Here is a 25,036-nt window from a genome sequence, read left to right as displayed (position 1 = left end):
TGGGCAGACTACCCTTTTGAATGCCATCCAGGGGGTGGAGAGGGAGGTTCATCGCAGCAATGCGTACCTGGAGGGCATTCATTCGGGTCAGGCTGCCCATCAGCGATCGTTCCAGGCTCTGGCCTCAGCACTGACGGCAGCCATTGTCCCTGTCTCCTGCCTGCCTCTACTAACTCCCTCCTCCCAGTCTCATGTTCCTCTGCCTGTCCCACCCACACCATCAGACCAGCCTGCACACACCTCAACACCCAAGAGAAGCTCATCCAAACATAAGCACCACAGATCACGCAGACATTCACACACGCAACATTCCGATGCAGACATGCCAACAGTCACTACCACCTCTGTGACCCCCACCTCCTCGTCTCCCTCCTCCCTCCCTGTGACGTCTACACTCACACCTCCATTCACCTCACCATCAGCCAGTGTTTCCATCACCAGCACACCCTCCACTCCAGTCCGCACACGTGCAGTCACCACCCCCACTGCCATTTACACGTCCCCTGTGTCCTCTCCCACTGTGTCTGTCACCCCCTCTTCCACACCACACAAACGCAGCCACCCACCCACCCAACAGCCATCCACCTCACGACAGCCTATCCCTCCTGCACCTGCACCCAAAGACAGCAAACGTGACTCACCTACAACCACATCCTCTCCCTCCACTCCCATTCCCACTGTACCTACCACTCTCCATTGTCCCAAGAAGCTCTTCCTCGCCACTACTAACTTCTTTCCTGACCCTGAGCCCCCCCCTCCTTCTCGTCGGGGTAAGAAGAGCACCTCAGCCACCACCAGCCCTGCAGCCCCCTTGACAAGGGTGCAGGGGTATTGGAGCCCGCCAGCCCGCATGTCTGGATCTTCGCCCAGCAGCAAGGGGACAGCCAGCCCACCCCCTGGGAAGAGGAGCAGAAGGCGGAAGGGGCGCCGCAGGAGCCCGCCTTCTACATCCCCCCCAGACACCACCCAGAGACAGTCACCAGCCACAGCTCCAAAGGGAGGAAAGGGCCACAGGCCCACGACTAAGGAGGGCAAGGGCAGCAAGTCGGAGAGGTCAGGCAGCAGGCCTGCTGCCCAGGAGGAGCCCACAACCCCCATAGCCGCTGCCCCGGGAGGAACCGGCACAGCTGCCCCGGGAGAGCCCACCACCCCCATAGCCGCTGCCCAGGGAGGACCCAGCCCAGCTGGCCAGGAGGGCCCCACCACCCAAAGCCCAAGTGGGCATTGAAGGAGCACCATCCCCGCTGCCCAGGAGGGCACCACCAGGCAATTAGCAGTTGGCCATAGACCGGCCGCCGTCTCCAGAACCGCTGAACTGGGCCCCGCCGTCTCAAGAACCGCTCCGCTGGGCCCCGCCGTCTCAAGAACCGCTGAACTGGGCCCTTCAAGGCAAGGAGCGCTGAACTGGGCCCCGCCGTCTCCAGAACCGCTGAACTGGGCCCCGCCGTCTCAAGAACCGCTGAACTGGGCCCCGCCGTCTCAAGAACCGCTCCGCTGGGCCCCGCCGTCTCAAGAACCGCTGAACTGGGCCCCGCCGTCTCAAGAACCGCTGAACTGGGCCCCGCCGTCTCAAGAACCGCTCCGCTGGGCGCCGCCGTCTCAAGAACCGCTCCGCTGGGCCCCGCCGTCTCAAGAACCGCTGAACTGGGCCCCGCCGTCTCAAGAACCGCTCCGCTGGGCCCCGCCGTCTCAAGAACCGCTGAACTGGGCCCTTCAAGGCAAGGAGCGCTGAACTGGGCCCCGCCGTCTCCAGAACCGCTGAACTGGGCCCCGCCGTCTCAAGAACCGCTGAACTGGGCCCCGCCGTCTCAAGAACCGCTCCGCTGGGCCCCGCCGTCTCAAGAACCGCTGAACTGGGCCCCGCCGTCTCAAGAACCGCTGAACTGGGCCCGCCGTCTCAAGAACCGCTCCGCTGGGCCCCGCCGTCTCAAGAACCGCTGAACTGGGCCCGCCGTCTCAAGAACCGCTCCGCTGGGCCCCGCCGTCTCAAGAACCGCTCCGCTGGGCCCCGCCGTCTCAAGAACCGCTGAACTGGGCCCCGCCGTCTCAAGAACCGCTCCGCTGGGCCCCGCCGTCTCAAGAACCGCTGAACTGGGCCCTTCAAGGCAAGGAGCGCTGAACTGGGCCCCGCCGTCTCCAGAACCGCTGAACTGGGCCCCGCCGTCTCAAGAACCGCTGAACTGGGCCCCGCCGTCTCAAGAACCGCTCCGCTGGGCCCCGCCGTCTCAAGAACCGCTGAACTGGGCCCCGCCGTCTCAAGAACCGCTGAACTGGGCCCCGCCGTCTCAAGAACCGCTCCGCTGGGCGCCGCCGTCTCAAGAACCGCTCCGCTGGGCCCCGCCGTCTCAAGAACCGCTGAACTGGGCCCCGCCGTCTCAAGAACCGCTCCGCTGGGCCCCGCCGTCTCAAGAACCGCTGAACTGGGCCCTTCAAGGCAAGGAGCGCTGAACTGGGCCCCGCCGTCTCCAGAACCGCTGAACTGGGCCCCGCCGTCTCAAGAACCGCTGAACTGGGCCCCGCCGTCTCAAGAACCGCTCCGCTGGGCCCCGCCGTCTCAAGAACCGCTGAACTGGGCCCCGCCGTCTCAAGAACCGCTGAACTGGGCCCGCCGTCTCAAGAACCGCTCCGCTGGGCCCCGCCGTCTCAAGAACCGCTGAACTGGGCCCGCCGTCTCAAGAACCGCTCCGCTGGGCCCCGCCGTCTCAAGAACCGCTCCGCTGGGCCCCGCCGTCTCAAGAACCGCTGAACTGGGCCCCGCCGTCTCAAGAACCGCTCCGCTGGGCCCCGCCGTCTCAAGAACCGCTGAACTGGGCCCTTCAAGGCAAGGAGCGCTGAACTGGGCCCCGCCGTCTCCAGAACCGCTGAACTGGGCCCCGCCGTCTCAAGAACCGCTGAACTGGGCCCCGCCGTCTCAAGAACCGCTCCGCTGGGCCCCGCCGTCTCAAGAACCGCTGAACTGGGCCCCGCCGTCTCAAGAACCGCTGAACTGGGCCCCGCCGTCTCAAGAACCGCTCCGCTGGGCCCCGCCGTCTCAAGAACCGCTGAACTGGGCCCCGCCGTCTCAAGAACCGCTCCGCTGGGCCCCGCCGTCTCAAGAACCGCTCCGCTGGGCCCCGCCGTCTCAAGAACCGCTGAACTGGGCCCCGCCGTCTCAAGAACCGCTCCGCTGGGCCCGCCGTCTCAAGAACCGCTGAACTGGGCCCTTCAAGGCAAGGAGCGCTGAACTGGGCCCCGCCGTCTCCAGAACCGCTGAACTGGGCCCCGCCGTCTCAAGAACCGCTGAACTGGGCCCCGCCGTCTCCAGAACCGCTGAACTGGGCCCCGCCGTCTCCAGAACCGCTGAACTGGTCCCCGCCGTCTCAAGAACCGCTGAACTGGGCCCTTCAAGGCAAGGAGCGCTGAACTGGGCCCTTCAAGGCAAGAACCGCTGGCCCTTTGGCAGACGTGGCAGGGCAGGATCTATCTCGGGCAGGGCTGCAGGATGTCCTCTGGCCAACTTGCCTTCTCCAGTGGCAGTGGGGTCTGTTATGGACTGTATGGACTGTGGCTTTGCTCTCCCCAGGATGGCCCAGTGGGCAGGCCACCCACTGTATGGACTGTATGGACTGTGGCTTTGCTCTCCCCAGGATGGCCCAGTGGGCAGGCCACCCACTGTATGGACTGTTTGGACTGTGGCTTTGCTCTCCCCAGGATGGGCCAGTGGGCAGGCCACCCACTGTATGGACTGTTTGGACTGTGGCTTTGCTCTCCCCAGGATGGGCCAGTGGGCAGGCCACCCACTGTATGGACTGTTTGGACTGTGGCTTTGCTCTCCCCAGGATGGGCCAGTGGGCAGGCCACCCACTGTATGGACTGTTTGGACTGTGGCTTTGCTCTCCCCAGGATGGGCCAGTGGGCAGGCCACCCACTGTATGGACTGTTTGGACTGTGGCTTTGCTCTCCCCAGGATGGCCCAGTGGGCAGGCCACCCACTGTATGGACTGTATGGACTGTGGCTTTGCTCTCCCCAGGATGGGCCAGTGGGCAGGCCACCCACTGTATGGACTGTTTGGACTGTGGCTTTGCTCTCCCCAGGATGGCCCAGTGGGCAGGCCACCCACTGTATGGACTGTTTGGACTGTGGCTTTGCTCTCCCCAGGATGGCCCAGTGGGCAGGCCACCCACTGTATGGACTGTTTGGACTGTGGCTTTGCTCTCCCCAGGATGGCCCAGTGGGCAGGCCACCCACTGTATGGACTGTATGGACTGTGGCTTTGCTCTCCCCAGGATGGGCCAGTGGGCAGGCCACCCACTGTATGGACTGTTTGGACTGTGGCTTTGCTCTCCCCAGGATGGGCCAGTGGTCATGGAGTCCCCTCGTGGATCTGGCGTCGTGTACTCAAGTGGCTGAGGTGCCCCCCCTTCCCTTCCCCCTGAGGTGCCTGTCCTATTTTCTTTCTGATGCCCCTGCAGTGTTCTCTCCGTGGAGTTCTTGTCGTGGGACTGGGCCTTGCCCCTTTGCACAGGACCCCTGTGATCCACGGACAGTGGTTGGACTACATTTAGTAGCTGTATATATTTTGTACATAGTTTATTTATTTATTGGGATTACTGGTGTACATATTTCAATATATCTGCCCGTTTATGATCTCTTCTTTTGGTCTTTGCATTATTTCGGAGGGGGGTGGTTTGTGACAGTGATCTGTGGGAATGCATTGATGTGTGTGTTGTAGTGGGTGTGGGTGGGTGGGTGTGTGCCGGTATTCTTTTCCCTCCCCTGTGTCGTAGGTGCAGTACTCACCGATGTCTTCCGCGCCGCCGGGCGTGCTCCTGGTATATGAGCAGGTATAGGAGTGCGGGGATGACCTGCAACTCTGGTTCCATACTGCCGGAATCTCGCGTGGAGTGCGTAGAGGTGAGCGTTTTCCCGTTCGTAGTCTGTTTCCGCCGTGTTCTTATCGGCGGTGCTCCCGCCCCGGAAAAGGTGGCGGATTGGTGGGTCGTAATAGGGTGGGCGGTACATTGTCTGCCGCCTGGCTGTTGGCGGGAACCGCCGCGTTGTTTGTTTGTACCGCCGTGGTGGGCGGAGTGTTAATACGGCGGGCTTTGTTGGCGGTTCCCGCCAGGGTCAGAATTGCATATTTTAGACCGCCGGCCTGTTGGCGGCTTGGCCGCCGCTTTATCACCGACCGCCAGGGTCAGAATGAGGGCCAGAGTTACTAAAAATAAAGGTACTTTATTTTTATGACAATATGCCAAAAGTATCTCAGTGAGTATCCTCAGTAAGAGGATAAGTTATATACACAAGTTATATGTACACAAACCAAAATTAGGTAAGTAATAGCAAGAAAAGTAATGCAAACAGTGTAGGATTACAATGGATTGCAATAGGAGCACATAGGTATAGGGGCAACACAAACTATATACTCCAAAAGAGGAATGCGAACCACGAATGGAACCCAAACCTATGTGAGCCTGTAGAGGGTTGCTGGGACTGTAAGAAAACAGTGAGGGTTAGCAAATTACCCCACCCCAAAACCCTAAAAAGTAGGAGTAAAGTACACCTACTACCCCCAGAGAGCACAGAAGTCGTGATAGGGGGATTCTGAAGGAAGAACACACACCAGCAATGCACTGACAACGGATTTCTGGACCTGAGTACCTATAAGACAAGGGGACCAAGTCCAATAGTCACGACAGTGTCGAGAGTGGGCAGGAGCCCAGGAAATGCCAGCTGAGGGTGCAAGGAAGCTGCCACTGGTTGGAAGAAGCTTGGAGTTCTGCAAGAAAGAAGAGGACTAGGAACTTTTCCTTTGGAAGACGGGTGCCCCACGTCACGATGAAGCTTGCAGAGGTGTTCCCACGCAGAAAGACTGCAAACAAGCCTTGCTAGCTGCAAGGGTTGCGGCAGAGGTTTTTGGGTGCTGCTGTGGCCCAGGAGGGACCAGGATGTCGCCACTTGGAAGAGGAGACAGAGGGGGAGCTCAGCAACTCAGAGAGCCCTCACAGAAGCAGGCAGCACCCACAGAAGTACCCCAACAGGCACTTAGAAGAAAAGTGAACCAGAGTCCATGCGATGTCACAAAAGGGAGTCCCACGACGCCGGAGGACTACTCAGAAGGTTGTGCACTGCAGGATGGAGTGCTGGGGAACCCGGCTTGGCTGTGCACCAAGGAAATCCTGGAAGAGTGCACAGGAGCCGGAGCAACTGCAAATCACGTGGTACACAGCTTTGCAGTCTAGCGTGGGGAGGCAAAGACTTACCTCCACCAAACTTGGACTGAAGAGTCACTGGACTGTGGGAGTCACTAGGAAAGAGTTGCTGTGTTCCAGGGACACGCTCGTCAGGATGAGAGGGGACCCAGAGGACCAGAGTTGCAGTCTTTTTGGTGCCTGCGTTAGCAGGGGGAAGATTCCGTCGACCCGTGGAGATTTCTTCTGAGCTTCTGGTGCAGGGTGAAGGCAGGCTACCCCCAGAGCATGCACCACCTGGAAACAGTCGAGAAAGCCTGCAGGATTAGGCGCTACAATATTGCTGGTAGTCGTCTTGCTACTTTGTTGCGGTATTGCAGGCGTCCTGGAGCAGTCAGCGATCGATCCTTGGTAGAAGGTGAAGAGGGAGATGCAGAGGAACTCTGGTGAGCTCTTGCATTCGTTATCTGAAGAATTCCCTAAATAGCCAGAAAAGGAGGTTTGGCTACCAGGTTAGGAGGATTGGCTACCAAGAGAGGTAAGAGCCTATCAGAAGGAGCCTCTGACATCACCTGCTGGCACTGGCCACTCAGAGCAGTCCAGTGTGCCCCCAGCACCTCTGTCTCCAAGATGGCAGAGGTCTGGGACACACTGGAGGAGCTCTGGGCACCTCCCCTGGGAGGTACTGGTCAGGGGAGTGGTCACTCCCCTTTCCTTTGTCCAGTTTCGTGCCAGAGCAGGGCTGAGGGATCCCTGAACCGGTGTAGACTGGCTGTGCCCATCTGTGCCCATCAAAGCATTTTCAGAGGCTGGGGGAGGCTACTCCTCCCCAGCCCTTCACACCTATTTCCAAAGGGAGAGGGTGTAACACCCTCTCTCAGAGGAAATCCTTTGTTCTGCCTTCCTGGGCCAGGGCTGCCTGGACCCCAGGAGGGCAGAAACCTGTCTGAGGGGTTGGCAGCAGCAGCAGCTGCAGTGGAGACCCCGGAAAGGCAGTTTGGCAGTGCCCGGGTTCTGTGCTAGAGACCCGGGGGATCATGGAATTGTCCCCCCAATACCAGAATTGTATTGGGGTGACAATTCCATGATCTTAGACATGTTACATGGCCATGTTCGGGGTTACCATTGTGACGCTATACATAGGTAGTGACCTATGTATAGTGCACGCGTGTATTGGTGTCCCCTCACTCACAAAGTCTGGGGAATTTGCCCTGAACGATGTGGGGGCACCTTGGCTAGTGCCAGGGTGCCCACACACTAAGTAACTTTGCACCCAACCTTCACCAGGTGAAGGATAGACATATAGGTGACTTATAAGTTACTTATGTGCAGTGGTAAATGGCTGTGAAATAACGTGGAAGTGGCAGGCCTGTGTAAGAATTGTCAGAGCTCCCTATGGGTGGCAAAAGAATTGCTGCAGCCCATAGGGATCTCCTGGAACCCCAATACCCTGGGTGCCTTAGTACCATATACAAGGGAATTATATGGGTGTACCAGTATGCCAATGTGCATTGGTAAATTTAGTCACTAGCCTGTTAGTGACAAATTTGGAAAGCAGAGAGAGCATAACCACTGAGGTTCTGGTTAGCAGAGCCTCAGTGAGACAGTTAGGCATCACACAAGGAACACACACAGGGCACATACTTATGAGCACTGGGCCCTGCCTGGCAGGGTCCCAGTGACACATAGACTAAAACAACAAATATACAGTGAAATATGGGGGTAACATGCTAGGCAAGATGGTACTTTCCTACAGTCGCCACTTGGGAGAGGTGACAGAGGAGGCCCTAAGCAACACAGAGAGCCCCCACACAAGAAGGCAGCACCTGCAGAACTACTGGAACACAGGTTCAAGAAAACTGAGCACAGCATCATCTCAACAGTACAAAAGAGGGTCCCACGAAGCCGGTGGTCAATTCAGCGAGTTGAGCAATGCAGGACGGAGTGCTGGGGACATGGGCTAGGCTGTGACTGAAGGATTCCTTGCAAAAGTGCACAGAAGCCCTAGCAGCTGCAGTTCACGGGGTGCACAGGATCACTGTCTGGAGAGGGGAGACAAGGACTTACCTCCTCCAAGTTTGGACAGTTGGACCACTGGACAGTACGGTTCACTTGGGTCTACCACCTGTGTTCCAGGGGCAACGCTCGTCAGGATGAGAGGGGTCCCAGAGAACTGGTGATGCTGAAGTTTGGTGCCTGCTGGAGCAGGGGGAAGATTCCGTCAACCCACGGGAGATTTCTTTGTGGCTTCAAGTGCAGGGTGAAGGCAGACAGCCCTTAGGGCATGCACCACCAGGAAACAGTCGAGAAAGCCGGCAGGATTAGGCGCTACAATGTCGCTGGCAGTCTTATTGCTACTTTGTTGTAACACGTCTAAGATCATGGAATTGTCCCCCCAAACCAAATCTGGTATTGGGGTGCCAATCCCATGCATCCCCGGGGCTCCAGCATGGACCCCTGGTACTGTCAAACTAGCTCGCTGCGGTTTTCACTGCAGCTACTGCTGCTGCCAACCCTCAGACAGGTTTCTGCCCTCCTGGGGTCTGGACAGCCCAGCCCAGGAAGGTAGAACAAAGGATTTCCTCTGAGAGAGGGTGTTACACCCTCTCCATTTTGAAATAGGTGTTAAGGGCTGGGGAGGAGTAGCCTCCCCCAGCCTCTGGAAATGCTTTGAAGGGCACAGATAGTGCCCTCCTTGTATAAGCCAGTCTACCCCGGTTCAGGGAGCCCCCAGCCCCTGCTCTGGTGCGAAACTGGAGAAAGGAAATGGGAGTGACCACTCCCCTGTTCATCACCATCCCAGGGGTGGTCCCCAGCGCTCCTCCGGTGTGTCCCAGACCTCTGCCATTTTTAATGCAGAATTGTGAGGGCACAGTGGAGACCTCTGAGTGGCCAGTGCCAGCAGGTGATGTCAGGGACCCCTCCTGATGGGCTCTTACCTAGTTAGGTAACCAATCCTCCTCTGAGGGCTATTTAGGGTCTCTCCTGTGGGTTTCTCTTCAGATAACGAATGCAAGAGCTCACCATAGTTCCTCTGCACTTCTCTCTTCAACTTCTGCCAAGGATCGAACGCTGACTGCTCCAGGACGCCTGCAAAGCAGCAACAAAGTCGCAAGACGACTACCAGCAACATTGTAGCGCCTAATCCTGCCAGCTTTCTCAACTGTTTCCTGGTGGTGCGTGCTCTGAGGGCTGTCTGCCTTCACCCTGCACTGGAAGCCAAGAAGAAATCTCCTGTGGGTCAACAGAATCTTCCCCCTGCTAACGCAGGCACCAAACTTCTGCATCACCGGTCCTCTGGGTCCCCTCTCATCTTGACGAGCGTGGTCCCTGGAACACAGGAGCTGGGTCCAAGTGACCGCGACAGTCCAGTGGTCCTTCTGACCAAAGTTGGTGGAGGTAAGTCCTTGCCTCCCCATGCCAGACAGTAATTCTGTGTACTGCGTGATCTGCAGCTGCTAGAGCTTCTGTGCACTTTTGCAAGGATTCCTTCATGCACACGCTAGCCCAGGTCCCCAGCACTCCGGCCTGCATTGCTCAACTCGCTGAGTTGACCTCCGACTTCATGGGACCTCTGCATGGGCTCTCTCTGTTTTGTGAGCAAACCCTCTGTCTTCTCCTCGAAAGGGGCGACCTCCTGGTCCTTCCTGGGCCCTGGCAGCACCCAAAATCTTCAACCGCGACTCTTGCAGCTAGCAAGGCTTGTTTGTGGTCTTTCTGCATGTAAACAACTCTTTATCCTCCAGCACACCGTGGGACATCTTCTGACCAAAGGAGAAGTTCCTGGCACCTTCCGTTGTTGCAGAATCTTCGGCTTCTTCTACCCGGAGGCAGTCCTTTTTCACTTTCATCCGAGGTTTAATGGACTTGGTACCCTTCCTTTGCAGGTCCTCAGGTCCAGGAATCCGTCTTCAGTGCTTTGCAGTCAGTTGTTGCCTTTGCAGAATCCCCTATTTCGACTTTACTGTCTTTCTGTGGTAGTAGGGTAACTTTACTCCTACTTTTTAGGGTCTTGGGGTGGGGTATCTTGGACACCCTTAGTGTTTTCTTACACTCCCAGCGACCCTCTACACGCTACACTAGGTCTGGAGTCCATTTGTGGTTCTCATTCCACTTTTGAAGTATATGGTTTGTGTTGTCCCTAGGCTTATTTTCTCCTATTGCATTCTATTGTGTTCTACAATGTTTGCACTACTTTTCTAAGTGTTTTACTTAACTGATTTTGGTTTGTGTGTATATTTTGTGTATTTTACTTACCTCCTAAGGGAGTATATCCTCTGAGATACTTTTGGCATATTGTCACTAAAATAAAGTACCTTTATTTTTAGTAACTCTGAGTATTGTGTTTCTTATTATATAGTGCTATATGATATAAGTGGTACAGTAGGAGCTTTGCATGTCTCATAGTTCAGCCTAAGCTGCTCTGCTATAGCTACCTCTATCAGCCTAAGCTGCTAGAACACCACTAATCTACTATTAAGTGATAACTGGACCTGGCACAAGGTGTAAGTACCACAAGGTACCCACTATAAGCCAGGCCAGCCTCCTACAATTGTGAAGCTACATATAGGTATTGACCGATACGTAGTGCACGCATGTAATTGTGTCCCCGCACTCACAAAGTCCAGGGAAACTGCCTGAACTATGTTGGGGCACCTTGGCTAGTGCCAGGGTGCCCTCAAACTTAGTAACTTTACACCTAACCGTCACTAAGTGACGGTTAGACATATATGTGACTTATAAGTTACCTAAGTGCAGTGTAAAATGGCTGTGAAATAATGTGTGCTTTATTTCACTCGGGCTGCAGTGGCAGTCCTGTGTAAGATTTGTCTGAGCTCCCTATGGGTGGCAAAAGAAATGCCGCAGCCGTAGGGGACTCTTGGAACCCCAATACCCTGGGTACATAGGTACCATATGCTAGGGAATTATAAGGGTTTTCCAGTGTGCCAATTAGAATTGGTGAAAATGATCACTAGCCTATAGTGACAATTTTAAAGGCAGAGAGAGCATAAGCACTGAGGTTCTGGTTAGCAGAGCCTCAGTGACACAGTTAGTCACTACACAGGTACACACATTCAGGCCACAAACTATGAGCACTGTGGTCCTGGCTAGCAGGATCCCAGTGAGACAGGCAAAAACAAACTTACATATGTGTAAAAATGTGGGTAACATGCCAGGCAAGATGGTACTATCCTACACCTGCCCTGCTCCAACTCAAGAGAAACACCAACCCTGTTCTCTCTTACAGCCATGTGGACACATTTTTTGCCCAGTTATGGCTTTATTGAGACAGCATCCCTGTCTAGCATTTACTGCATTTGACACAGGCCCAGTTGACCAATCCCACTGTCCAACTTTAAAACATACAAATAGAAACTCTGAGAATTTACACTCACACTGTTGCAGATCTACTCTCCACTTATCACCACTTAGACAATAAAGTCTCAACTGGCCAAGGTTAGCCTTATTGTCCTTCATTTGGAGGAGAGGGGTTGTGTGAGAAAGTAGCCTCTTTCTAGCATGGTTACCCCCACTTTTTACCTGTTTGTGTGAGTGTGTCAGTGTGTTTTTACTGTGTCACTGGGATCCTGCTAGCCAGGACTCCAGTGCTCATAGTTTGTGGCCTAATGGGTATGCCTGTGTAGTGCCTAACTGTGTCACTGAGGCTCTGTTAATCAGAACCTCAGTACTTATGCTCTCTCTGCTTTTAGATTTGTCACTGTAGGCCAGTGACTTCATTTACCTTATGGGCTGCATCAGTTCTTTTGCCACCCATAAAGAGTTCAGACAATCCCTTCCACAGGCCTGCCATTGCAGCCTGCGTGAAATAGTGCACACACTATTTCACAGCCATTTTCACTGCACTTAAGTAACTTATGTCATCTATATGTCTAACCTTCACTTGTTGAAGGTTAGAACACTACTACATTCACTGACAAGGCCTGACTGAACCTGGTGTAAGGTGTAAGTACCCAAGGTACCCACTACAAACCAGGCCAGCCTCCTACAGCTCGTCATTGTGAGAAGAGTCCCAGGGTACCAGTCGTCATCTTGGAAGGTGCATGCTTGGAGCAGGGGAGTGACTCCGTCACTCCACAGGAGATTTCTTTGGTTCTTCTGGTGCGGGATGAAGACAGGGAGACCCCAGAGCGTGCACCCTGTAGAAACTGTTGCAGTTGCTGACTTGGAGCTGAGGTTGCTGAAGAAAAGTGTCTCTTGTAGACACTTTGTTGTAGTTACAGAGTTTCTTGAAGCAGGCTGCGGTTGATCCGAGGTCAGAATGGTCTGAAGTTGTTGCAGAGGATTCCTGAAGGAAACTTGCAAGCAGAATCTGAAGAGAACCCCAAGGAGGGACCCTAAATAGCCCTGAGAGGGGGATTGGCTACCTTATTAGCTAAGACCCTATAAGGAAGGGGTCTCTGATGTCACCTGCTGGTATTGGCCACTCAAAGCCCTCCAGAGTGCCCCAACACCTTGCAAAGCAAGATGGCTGAAGTCTGGGACACACTGGAGGAGCTCTGGGAACCACCCCTGGGGTGGTGATGGACAGGGGAGTGGTCACTCCCCTTTCCTTTGTCCAGTTTCGCCCCACAGCAGGGGACAAGGGGTCCCTGAACTGGTGTAGACTAGCTTATGCAAGGAGGGCACCATCTGTGCCCTTCAAAGCATTTCCAGAGGCTGGGTGAGGCTACCGCTCCCCGGCCTGTATCACCTATTTCCAAAGAGAGAGGGTGTAACACCCTGCTCTCAGAGGAAATGCTTTGTTTTGCCTTCCAGGGAGTGGGCTGCCCAGACCCCAGGAGGGCAGAACCCTGTCTGTGAAGTGGCAGCAGCTGTAGCTGCAGTGCAAGCCTAAGAGAGCTGGTTTGGCAGTACTGGGGGTCCATGGTGGAGCTCCCAGGATGCATGGAGTTGGCTCCCCAATACCAGATTTGATATGGGGGGACAATTCCATGATCTTAGACATGTTACATGGCCATATTTGGAGTTTCCATTGTTAAGCTACATATTGGTATTGACTTATATGTAGTGCACACGTGTAATAGCGTCCCCGCACTTACAGTCCGGGGAAATGGCCCTGAACTGTGTGGGGGCACCTTTGCTAGTGCAAGGGTGCCCTCATACTTGGTAATGTTGCACCTAACCTTCAGCAAGTGAAGGTTAGACACTCAGGTGACTTATAAGTTACTTAAGTGCAGTGAAAATGGCTGAGAAATAGTGTGTGCACTATTTTACGCAGGCTGCCATGGCAGTCCTGTGTAAGGGTTTGTCTGACCTCCTTATGGGTGGCAAAAGAAATGCAGCAGCCCATATGGATCTCCTGGAAACCCAATGCCCTGGGTACCTAGGTACCATATACTAAGGACTTATAAAGGGGGTCCAGTGTGCCAATTGAAATTGGTAAATGGAGTCACTGGACTACAGTGACAAATTTAAAATCAGAGAGATCATAAGCACTGAGGTTCTGATTAGCAGAACCTCAGTGACACAGTTAGGCACTACACAGGCACACACATTAGGCCACAAACTATGAGCACTGGGGTCCTGGCTAGCAGGATCCCAGTGAGACAGGCAAAACACACTGTCATGTATGTTTTTATCTATGAGCACTGGGGTCCTGGCTAGCAGGATCCCAGTGACAGAGTAAAAACACTGACACACACTCACAAACAAGCCAAAAGTGGGGGTAACCATGCTAGAAAGAGGCTACTTTCCTACGGGGGGTGATAGGTATGGCAGGAAGAAGGATGGTAAGTCACATGACAAGGTGTGGACAAAGATTAAAAAACATCAGAGTCTTCATCAGGCCCACAAAAATCTTCTAAGAATGGTGGGTCCAAATCCTCTTCTCACAAAGATAAGGAACCTTTGTGTTATATGTGTAAAGCCAAAGGCCATTGGGCAACTGATTGTCACTCCCCTGCTCCAAGCAGGCACCTTCCAAGATGACGACCGGTACACTATGACTCCTCTCACAGTGATGAGCGTGCTCCTAAGGGCACAGAGGGTGGACATCATCAACATAGACTATCGTGAGGTCCTGCTGACGCAATTTGGAGGAGGTAAGGCCTTGCCTTCCCCGACAGCGACGGTACCCCTGTCTACTGCATCTTCTTTGCCTCCTGAGGCCTCTGTGCACTCTTTGCAAAATTCCTTCCTGCACAGCCTGGCCCAGGTCCCCAGCACTCCATCCTGCGATGTTCAACTCGCTGAGTTGTTCTCGGGCGGCGTGGGACCTTCTCTTTTTGTGCTGCATCAACCGCGTTTTGCACCTCCTTTGAACCCAGATCCTGTGACTCCTGGGTGTGCTGGCTGGCTTCCTGAGGGCTCTCTGAAGTGCTGCGAGCCCCCTCTTCCTCCTCACACAGAGTTCAGGACCCAGGTCCCTCCTGGGTCCATCCAGCGCCATTTTAATGCAAAATGTACTTTTGTCGTAGCCAAGGCTTGTTAGTGAGTTACAACAAGATATCTCATCTGCAACAATCTTCACGCTGTGGGACATCTTTTGCATCATGCAGGAACCCGCTGGCATCTCCCTAGAGTGCAATTCTGCAGTCTTGAACTAACCGTAGACTCTTCATTTGCACCCTCTTCTGGTTTGGCAAGGGCTCCTGTCCTTCCTGGAACTTCTTTTGACTTCTGGACTTGGTCCCCTTCCTTTACAGGTCTTCAGGTGCAATAATCCAGCAGTTGTTCTTTGCAGACTTGATTGGCTGCTGCAAAATCCCAAAACCGAGGTGTAGTGTGTCTTAAAGAAACTTGCAGAACTTTACTCCTGCTTTTCTGGGCTCTGAGGTGGGGTAATTTACTTACCTTTACTGTATTCTTACTCTCCCAGCGATTCTGCACACACTACACTTGTTTAGGGGGGAATTTGTGATTCGCATTCCACTTTCTTAGTATATGGTTTGTGTTGCCCCTAGAACTATTTTCTCCCATTGCATTCTATAGGATTTCCTACTGTTTGCATTGTTCTATGACTATTTACTTGTCTAATTTTGGTTTCTAGTCTATATATTGTGTATAATACTTACGTCCAGAAGGAGTATTGTCTCTAAGATATTTTTGGTACTGTGTCACCCAAATAAATACCTTTATTTTTGGTAACACTGAATATTGTCTTTACTTGTGTATAAGTACTCTGTAACTATAAGTGGTATTGCAGGTGCATTGCATGTCTCCTTGTTCAGCCTAAGCTGCTCTGCTATCGTACCTCTATCAGCCTAAACTGCTAGAACACTACTACATTTCACTAATAAGGGATAACTGGACCTGGCATAAGGTGTAAGTACCCAAGGTACCCTCCACAAACAAGGCCAGCCTCCTACACTTTGGTACCCCCTACAAACCAGGCCAGCCTCCTACACCTATTTCCTTATTTTGGTCACAATTTAGCTGCTGTAGGTGTCTTACTTTTATTAAACCACACACTGTTTCTTTAACGCGTTTTGCATCACATATAGTACTAGTATGCATGTTCTCTGTCCTCATGTTAAATGGAAATGTCATTTATAACATGAAAAGGGTTGCAATGATGTTAGTGGGGAGCAATCGGGTTTGTAACATGGAAAAAAATCATATTTTTGTCCACACAAATTAAAACGAAGCATCCTGATTACACATCTCGACTTGAACTTCATTTTTAATGTGTAAACATCATTTCTACTGAAAAACAATGCTATCGTTGTACTTTTCCTGCTGAAAGGCCTCAGAAAATCGCAACTTTATGCAGATAACTTAGTAACCTACCTGTATAATTCATAGGAGTTTCGAGTTCGAATAGGGCAACATCATAGCCCATTTCAGCGTCGTGTTTTGTGTAAGAAGGATGGAGAATTATTTTTTTAACCTTATGATAAGGAGCAAATGCATTTATTTCAGACTGCATTAAAATGCCAGCATAAACAAGCCAATTTTCAGGTTTGCTGAACCTATAAAAAATCAAACAAATGCACAGAATATGATAACGAGCATTTGTCCTTTCATTGGCGTTCACAGCATGAACTGATTAAGTGAATAGAGGACTCGTACACAGGTTAGTAAAAGAATTAAGCTTTAGAGGACACAATTCCTGTTCAAAACTGTAATTTACTTCAAAGATAATTCAATACAAAATGAAATACAAAATAAATGTTGAATTAGATGTACCGCCTTCTATTAACACCAGGAAATTGAAATAATTAGTAGATATTATTTGACAAATAGAGACTGATGCCTGAATTTCGTATATGAAGGTCATAGACTACGATGGGTGACAGTAGTAAGACCATATAATGCTTTTCCTTCAGTGCTACTGAGAACTCCTACATCAACCGTAGCATGTTGGAAAGAAGCACGGGAATAAAACAATCGCGTATGTTTCCAACATATGTAAAATCGCAACATCTAAAACTCAGGTTAATTGCAAAAAAAATAGAGAAAAATGCAAACACGTAAAATAAAGCTCCGAAGTAACACAGGTTAATGAAAAAAGACACGCATACGACAGGAAAAAATGTACTCCATAACGTGGGTGTATAGTATTGCAGCTGAAGCTTTTTGTGATTTACATTGCTTCTTTTTTAAGATACATATTTACATATCAGGGTGCAATTCTTAAAAAAAAACAATAGGCAATTCTGTATGGGCGCTACTTCTTCACTGCAACTGTGACAGTCGTGTTAGTCTCAACTTTCAGAACATTGGACATCCACTTCACTACTCATTACGGACACAGTTTCAATTCCTGTTTTTTTCACCTGCAAATAATTTCTATCACGTGTGTTAGCCTGCCTAGGTTAAAGGATGCAAACAAAGGAAATGATCTTCTGAATCCTCTACAGGTCCATCCAGCTCAAAGGACATGAAACACACAACCAAGTTGTTTCCACTCGAGTGACTCACACGAACTGGATTACATTCACCCTAGCCTGCTCAGGATCTGAGGTGCTTCGGAGACACCTAACTGGCCTTGGGTGGAGTGCCTTGATAACGAAGCTCTCAAAATCGATGCAATCTAAGGATATTTTTGGGCCCTTCAAATGCAGTTTGGTAAATGTCATTTTAACAAGTGATTCTGCGACACACACACCTTGCATACAAACCCCAGTGACTAGTGTGAAGGTGATATCTGCTTATGAGCAGACATACATGATGAATACTGATAGCTCATCCAAATTCAGTGGAGTTTAGAGATAGTGAAATTGTGCCTTCAAAAATACACTTGATTCAGCTGTAGAAGCTCAAACTAAATTTACTCCATTATACTTCATTATACCTACCACGAAATCGGGGCAAACAGTTTAACACAAACCTTATTTTGTTTCAAGACATCTCAATCAAAACCATTTATCAATGGTCATTGACTCTCCGTACAACCTATGTAACATTGCAACAGTGTCTTGTTGGTCATAGGGGTAACTTATTCATTATACATCAGTTTAAGAGTCCACCATTAACTTCCCCCTACTCTCCACTATGACAGGACACCGTCGCCTGCTGTGTCTCGCAATTATGTTTGCTACCATAAAACGTCTTTCTACTATTCGCTCAGATGAAATTCAGTGCATCTCCATTATCAAACAGCGTATGTTTGTTCATCAGCTGTTCAATGGCTCACTGTACAAGATGGAAATAATTTGATTATATTAATTTCCAAGAACAGATACCGTCAGCATCCAGAGGACTTGGAATGTTCAATAAATTCAAGTAAATAACTATGCAATTTATGAAAAAGGAGCTATTATCTCTACTCACGGAAGACCCAAGAATGGGTTAGTAATACTTCTGTCTACAGCTCTTTTTGAGACAAATGGTAATAATAGTCTCATTATCAGACACGATTCGTACGAGGAGCCAGGGTAGACATGGGCTTCTGGATCCCGACTGTGGTGGTTGTGGGTCTTTTTCCACTGGTACCTTGGGGCCCGTCCTACTATGGCTCTGCAAACTGGGCAATAGTCTCAGGGGTTAGTGTGGGGACAAGAGTGCAGAACTTAACAAGCATCCAACAGTCACAATAAAGTATTTTCCACCCCAGTGCTTATCCATTAGTTAAAATAATGAACTTTACTCTCAAAGTAATAAAACATAAAACTGCAGAGTTCAATAGGAATTGCAACAACAAGGTTGTAGTCCCGGGTTATGATTTCATATAAGCACTACACCCCCCTTCCCCATTGGTGCTCTCTCCCCAATTTAGGTGACTTCTAATAAGTATAGCCCCAGTATACTCCGAGCATAGGCATTATTTAGATGTGTAGATTAGTCCAAGCTACCCTAAAGATCAGATGTGCAACTGAGTTCAATGTCTTTCACCCTTTGCGTTCACTCTGGTAAAAAGTCTTAAATCAATGCTTCATATTGTTTCTCTGAATTCTAGTCTTTCATTCCACTTGCAATCTAAGGTCAACTTTCAACTGCTGGATGGTGTTGCAGATAAACAGATACATTCATGCTCTTGAGACTAAATTGGTTAAGCCATTTCTGGGAGGCAAAAGGTTGAAAATCCCCAAAACTCTTGGAAAACAATGACATCATGTCTGACTAGGTGCCCCAAGTGCATTAGATGATGGTGCATTGCAAGTATCCACAGTTAAGTGGATAGATTACATTAGTAAAATGGCACTTTAAGATTACTAGTTAAGTGTCAAGGTATTCTATTTGTTTTAATCCGGGTTGACCACTTACCATCTAAATAGAATTATGCTCATTGGATGAATGAAAGAGACTTTCCAATCGGACGCATCCTTTACGGATGAAGGGAGTATCAATTATGAAGTTGTGGCGATAGTCACAAACTATCACTCTAGTACCATGCGCCTCTGTGAACGTGTCACTTACAGTTGGATGGAAGCATTAAGTATCCTCTACCCGTTGAGGTTGGACTGGGTCAGTTTCTGTTGTAATACAAACAAATGGGCACTAAAACCACCTTTGTGTTAAAAACTGGTCCGCTCATCTGAGCAAACTGGTTATAAGGAGTAAAGCAGGACATGTGAAAAAAATAATAGCAAGCTTACAGTTACGAGAACTCCTCATGTAGAGTCTGCTGTGTACATATATAATACATGTGCCGAGCCACCTATTGTAAGACTGTTATTGTCACACAGTCAAGCTACGAATAAACATGTATGCATTCTGAACTGTGTTCATTAAAGCGAAAATTGATCATTGAGACCTTGTCTTGCAGTACGAAGTCTTTCAGAGTACTTGGCCTCACAATGTGCAAGGCGAGATTCGATAGAATTCCCCCTCCCTTAAAATCTGTTGTTGTTACAACAATGACCGTCCTTACAATGTTGTTTGCATTATGTTGTTTTTCTGTATAGTGTGCAACTAATGGTGCACCTGGTGTTTTGCGTCGTATTCTCAACCTACCCTATATAATCCTCTTCCTAACATCTTGTGTGGTAAGGCCTATGTTGTGTAAATTGCAAGGGCATATGATAGTGTAGTTGTCATATTTTGTATTATAGTTAGAATAGGTATTCTTTCCGATCACATTGTCATTAATTGAAAATTCTTTCGTGTTATTGATCAATTCGCAGACACTACAATTGTTGCATTTAAACTGATCTTGTACTGGTGGTAGAGCTAGCATGGTCTCTATATCTGATTTCTTTTTATCAGGTGGATTTGCTTCTGCCATCACAAATTGTTAGATTTTCTTTTTTCGAAGAAAAAAGGGTTTCTGCTAACTAAAAAATATAAAGCAATTTCCAATTGCGATTAATGATAATTTTGGTTTCGTTAGCACATGGACTATATATAATAACACGTTAGTGGGTTATTTTTCTCTTTGATCGTAGGTTTTAACAACATTTAACAGGTTTAGCGGGGAGTGTACCATGCACATTTGAGGTCCGCTTTGACCACTTTCTGGGGAGAGACTCTCTGAATCAGTTTACAGCACAAAGCATCAACATTCACAAATAATTCCTCTTATATGCACGGTTTCTTCATATACAAAGGAATTGGTCATATGTCAAATTCCCCTTCAGAGCACAAGGGTGAGCACTTGGAAAGTGTAATAAGGTGTTTTTCTTAGTTGGTTTAATGTACAGACTTACAGAGAGATGGCCTTCCATATTTATAGTCCAAAGATCTAAAAAATAGCAAACAAAATTAGCATATGTTTATCAAAATATATGGTAAATTTAAGAATGGTGGAACAATGGTTTAACCATCTGTCCTCTATATATCTATACCAATAGTTACAGCTGTTCATGTATGGGTTGTCTTTGTTATACATCAACCTCTCCCACAAATTATGCTAGAAGGATGTTAGCTTTTTCCAGGCTGAAGCTACACCCTGTAGGCACACCTTTTAATTGCAAGTAAATATCTGATCTAAACAAAAAAGCATTCTTTAGACAAATTGTGGCTAGTTGGATGAAGAAGTCAGTAGGTACCTCGTTGGGCACACTTCTTTTTATTTAAAATACCCTGTGCCACTGCTAGGGTTTCATCTTGTGAGATGTTCATGCATATAGTGCCTCTGTTAGAAATGGGGTCTCTAGTTGGCAGAGGTATACACACTTGTCCAAGTAAGGACCACAAACCTATTCAGGGTAAGTCACACACAATCCAAATTATCCTGTGTCCACCCTCTGGTAGCTTTGCACTGAGCAGTCAGGCTTAATTTAGAAGGCAATGTGTAAAGTGTTTGTGCAATATACCATGCAATAACACAGTGAGAACACCACAAAAAGACACCACACAGGTTTAGAAAATTGGTAATATTTATCTGAATAAAATAAGGTAAAAATGACAAAGATCCAATAAGCACAAGTTGAAATACCACTTTTGAAACGTTTAAAAGAGTCTTAATCCTTAGAAATAAGCAGTTGTCTCTTGTTACACACAGTACCTGGTAAAAAAAATAACAATGCACAGAGGAGGAGATGCGTGGAAAAATAGGCTGTTGCGTCGAATTGTCCAGCATGGCACAGACGATGCGTCGTTTCTTTCCACGCTGCAAGGAGTTTGCGTAATTTTTCAGCACGCAGTCATGGTTCCTCACTGTAATGAGGGGATACTCTGACGCCCAGAGATGATGCATAGAAATCCTTGATGCGCTAAAAGAAGGCACGGGTGATGTGCTGATCCGGTAGGCGATGCGTCACATTTTATCATCGTAAGGCAGGCGCTTTGTCGAATCTCCAGTCAGGAAGTCGGGCTGCATCACTCTGATCAGCTGTGCAGCGATTTCTCTGTCACAGTACAGGCTTTTCTGCATTTTTCGGCAGGCATTGCATTGGTTTTCGTCACACAAGGAGTTTCCTAAAGAGATGAAGTCTTTTTGGCCCTCTGACTACAGAAAAAAGGAGGCAGGCTCAATCGAAGCCCTTAGAGAGCACTTTTGGGGGAGGCAGGGTCATTCTCAGCAAAGTTAGTGGCCAGCAGGGCAGCAGGGCAACAGCAGGGCAGCAGTCCTTCTCAGCAAAGACGTGCAGATGAGTGATTTGGGGAGCCAGGCAGTACCTCTTGACAGGATGCAGGAGTCCATCCTGTAGTGTCTGGTTTGGTAGGGTCAGGGACCCAGTTTATGTACCCAAAAATGTCTTTGAAGTGGGGGAGACTTCAAAGAGTGGTTTTGAAGTGCACAAGATCCCTTTTTAGTTCAGCCCTGTCTGCCAGGGTCCCAGTAGGGGGTTTAGCAGTCCATTGTGCGAGTGCAGGCCACTGGCCTTTGAAATGTAAGTGTTGGGCCATACACCTTTCCAGGCCAGGAAGACCCATTCAATATGCAGATGAATGCAGGTGTGAATAAGTGCCCTGTGTTTATGGTTGTCTGGGTGAAATGCAGAAGGGAGCTATCGACCAGCCAAGACCAGACAGTGATTGGGGACAGGCTGTAAGGCACAGATGGTTTTAAATCCAGAGAAATGCTCATTTTCTAAAAGTGGCATTTCTAAACTAGTAATATAAAATCGTACCTCACCAATAAGCAGGATTTTCCATTACCATTCTGGCCATACTAAATATGACCTTGTACCACATTCAGATCAGAATCTACCACTCAAAAAGTATATGAGGGCAGTCCTAATGCTAGTCTATGAAAGCAGCAAACCTCAATTCGTGGTCAATGAATTTAAGAGTTTCCCACTACCAGGACACCCCTAATTTTGTTCTTCCTGTGAGATCTGGAAGCAATATCCCCCATCATGACCCAACCACAGAGGAAAGGAGGGAGGAAAGAGAATTTCAACTACAGTTGGCAAGGTTAAAAATAGAGGAAGAGGAGAGGAGAGCTGAGGCTGAGAGAGCCTTGTCAGAAAAGAAACTGATCTTGGTTCATGAACTGAGTCTGTAAGAGCTGGAGCTCAAATCTAGGAAGTCTGAGTCCAGCAGTGATGGTGGCAGCATACACACAGGACCTGCTGGAGACAAAAAGATTTGTATTCCCAAGGATGTAGTGCCAAGTTATGTGGTGGGAGATCACACTTACAAGTGGTTCACTGCATATGAAGTTGCACTGAGGGCTCATAGGGTTCTTGAAGAACAATGGGGAAGGGGGGGGGGGGGCTTGTGGAAACACGTGCCAATACTTGGGAGGAACACACTTCTTACCCTAGAGGTTGGGGACCTGAACAAGTATGCCCCTATGAAAGACATTTTGATTGCCAAATTTGGACTGACCCCTGCAAAGTATTACCAATGATTGAGGGACAGTAGCAAGCTCCCCAATCAGACCTGGGTAGACTTTTTTTTGTACTTTTCCAGTAAGGCATGAATGGCTGGGTGCGGGGCAGTAAAGTAAATCATTACATGGGTTTGTACAATTTGATCCTGAATGAGCATATGACCAGCATTTGCTTTACAGAGTTGCACCAGCACCTAGTTGATAGTTCAGTGATCCCAGGAAGCCTGCTAAAGAGGCAGACCTCTGGGCTAGCACCAGAGTGTCCAAGAAGGTACTTCAGAGTGACCCCAAGAAGGGTGATCCAGGTTCCCCAGCACAGTGAGGGTGAGGATAAAGATGGCCCAGACAAATCCCAGAGTAAGGGGGAAGGAAAGTGTTCCCATGCCCCATCTGAGAAACAGGGTTGTGGTTCTGGTGGGCAGTAACCCAGGATACCCAATTTCCAACCCCGCTGCTTTGAGTGCTCCCAGCTAGGACACAAGGTTCTGTCTGTTCAAAGAAACCACCCACTGGTTGGACCTCTACAGGGGTGGCCAATGTGATCTTAGGGGAAAGTAGTCTCAAGGGGCAGTGCATAGACCCAGTGCTAAACTCCCTCAGTTCAGAGATAGACTCAGAGCGTGAGCTGGTGACCCGGAAGCGGGGAATCTTCACCTCCAAAAGATGGGAGTGAATGGGGTCTTGGTCAGTGCTCTGAGGGACACCGGGGCCAGTCATACCATAATGGTGGATAAACTAATTTCCCCAGAACAGTACACCGGCCAGGTGTGTAGGGTGACTCCAGCCCAAAGGGAGGATTATCCTATCCCTGGAGTGGGGTTGGGAGATGAACCAGAGAAGGATCATAGTTGGTCCCCCATACCGTCTGCCTACATTCTGAGAAATGAGTTACCCCTGGTGGCAAGGGACCTGAGAGAGGTGATCCCTATGGACACCCTGACAGTTCAGTTGTCTGGCAGTACCACTCCCCATTTGAGGGGATAGGAACCCAGATGTAGGGGCAAGATGAGGGAGGACTCACCCCTGTCCCCTGTTCAGCCTCTGGGTACAGACCCTGGTTTGATGGACTTTTAAATTACAAGTCGCAGTGGGAGTGAAACTGCACACACAGGCCTTGCAATGACAGGCCTGAGACATGGTTAAGGGGCTACTTATGTGAGCAGCACAATCAGTGCTGCAGGCCCACTAGTAGTATTTAATTTACAGGCCCTGGGCACATATAGTACACTTTAGTACAGACTTACAAGTAAATTAAATATGCCAATTGGGAATGAGCAAATGTTATCATGTTTTTAGGGAGAGAGCACATGCACTTTAGCACTTGTTAGCAAGTGGTAAAGTGTCTAGAGTCCTAAAGCCAGCAAAAATAAGGTCTGAGAAAAGAAGAAGAGGAAGGCAAAAAGGTTGGGGTGACCCTTCAGAGAGGCCATTTTCAACAGCCTCCATGTCAAACTGAGGAGCATTTCATTGCCAGAATCTAAAGGAATGTTTTCAAATTTGAAAATGCAATCCACTGAGTCCCTTATACAGGCATTGGATTTCTGTACAAACATTTTGAGAAAGTGATCAATGTATTGGGATTAAAGGCTCTAGGACAGACCCACAGCCCAATATAAGCAATCAGCCTGAGGGATTCGTAGCATTATTGTACATTTTAGGAAATGCATATATTACATATATTACTGGGGTCCTTGCTTCTTTTATGTTGAGAAAGTCAAACTCTTTGGGACAGAACCAACTTTGTACTAATCCCTCTTCTTTGAGGAGTCACATTTGCTCTCTAATCCGGTTTGCAGGGTAACAGGTGAACTTCCTGTAAAATATATATTGTAACTGAGTTGTCTCAGCATCTCTTTGTCATAGTTATTAAGGTCGATGAGCACAATCCTGCCACCTTTACTGGCAGGTTTGGTTTTAATCACGGTGAAATTTGCTAAAGCTTGCAATGCTTACATTTTCCCCATTGGTAATACTGAAATTAAATTATGTTTAAAAAAAATATATTGTCACTTTCTTTAAGGATGATATCTTTAAGGATCTTTAAGGACGATTTCTAACAACCATTTGCAGTAGAATGTCTGTCACAGACGGACAAAAATTTAACTTTAGGTCTTGTATGGTTATGTGTATGGTTATGTGTAACTTCGTAGCTTCATACTCTACATCCGCAAAATATATTTTGAACCTTACTTTACTGAGAAATTATAAGTCTTTAGTTTTACTCTCCACCTTATTGTA

The 25,036-nt window shown here is 49.2% G+C and overlaps 1 protein-coding gene across 1 annotated transcript in view; it reads right to left on the bottom strand.

Annotated features, from left to right (window-relative positions):
• Window positions 1-25,036, bottom strand: part of LOC138245998 (plasma kallikrein-like) — a 525,156-nt gene that overhangs the window by 132,204 nt on the left and 367,916 nt on the right. Inside the window, exon 12 of the mRNA XM_069200127.1 lies at window positions 15,922-16,103. Within this exon, the coding sequence (XP_069056228.1) occupies window positions 15,922-16,103 (182 nt within the window). The remainder of the gene's footprint in view (window positions 1-15,921; window positions 16,104-25,036) is intronic.

Source organism: Pleurodeles waltl, chromosome 1_2 (assembly GCF_031143425.1).
Source record: "Pleurodeles waltl isolate 20211129_DDA chromosome 1_2, aPleWal1.hap1.20221129, whole genome shotgun sequence".
NCBI lineage: Eukaryota > Metazoa > Chordata > Amphibia > Caudata > Salamandridae > Pleurodeles > Pleurodeles waltl.
This window is presented reverse-complemented; position numbering and strand designations above follow the sequence as displayed.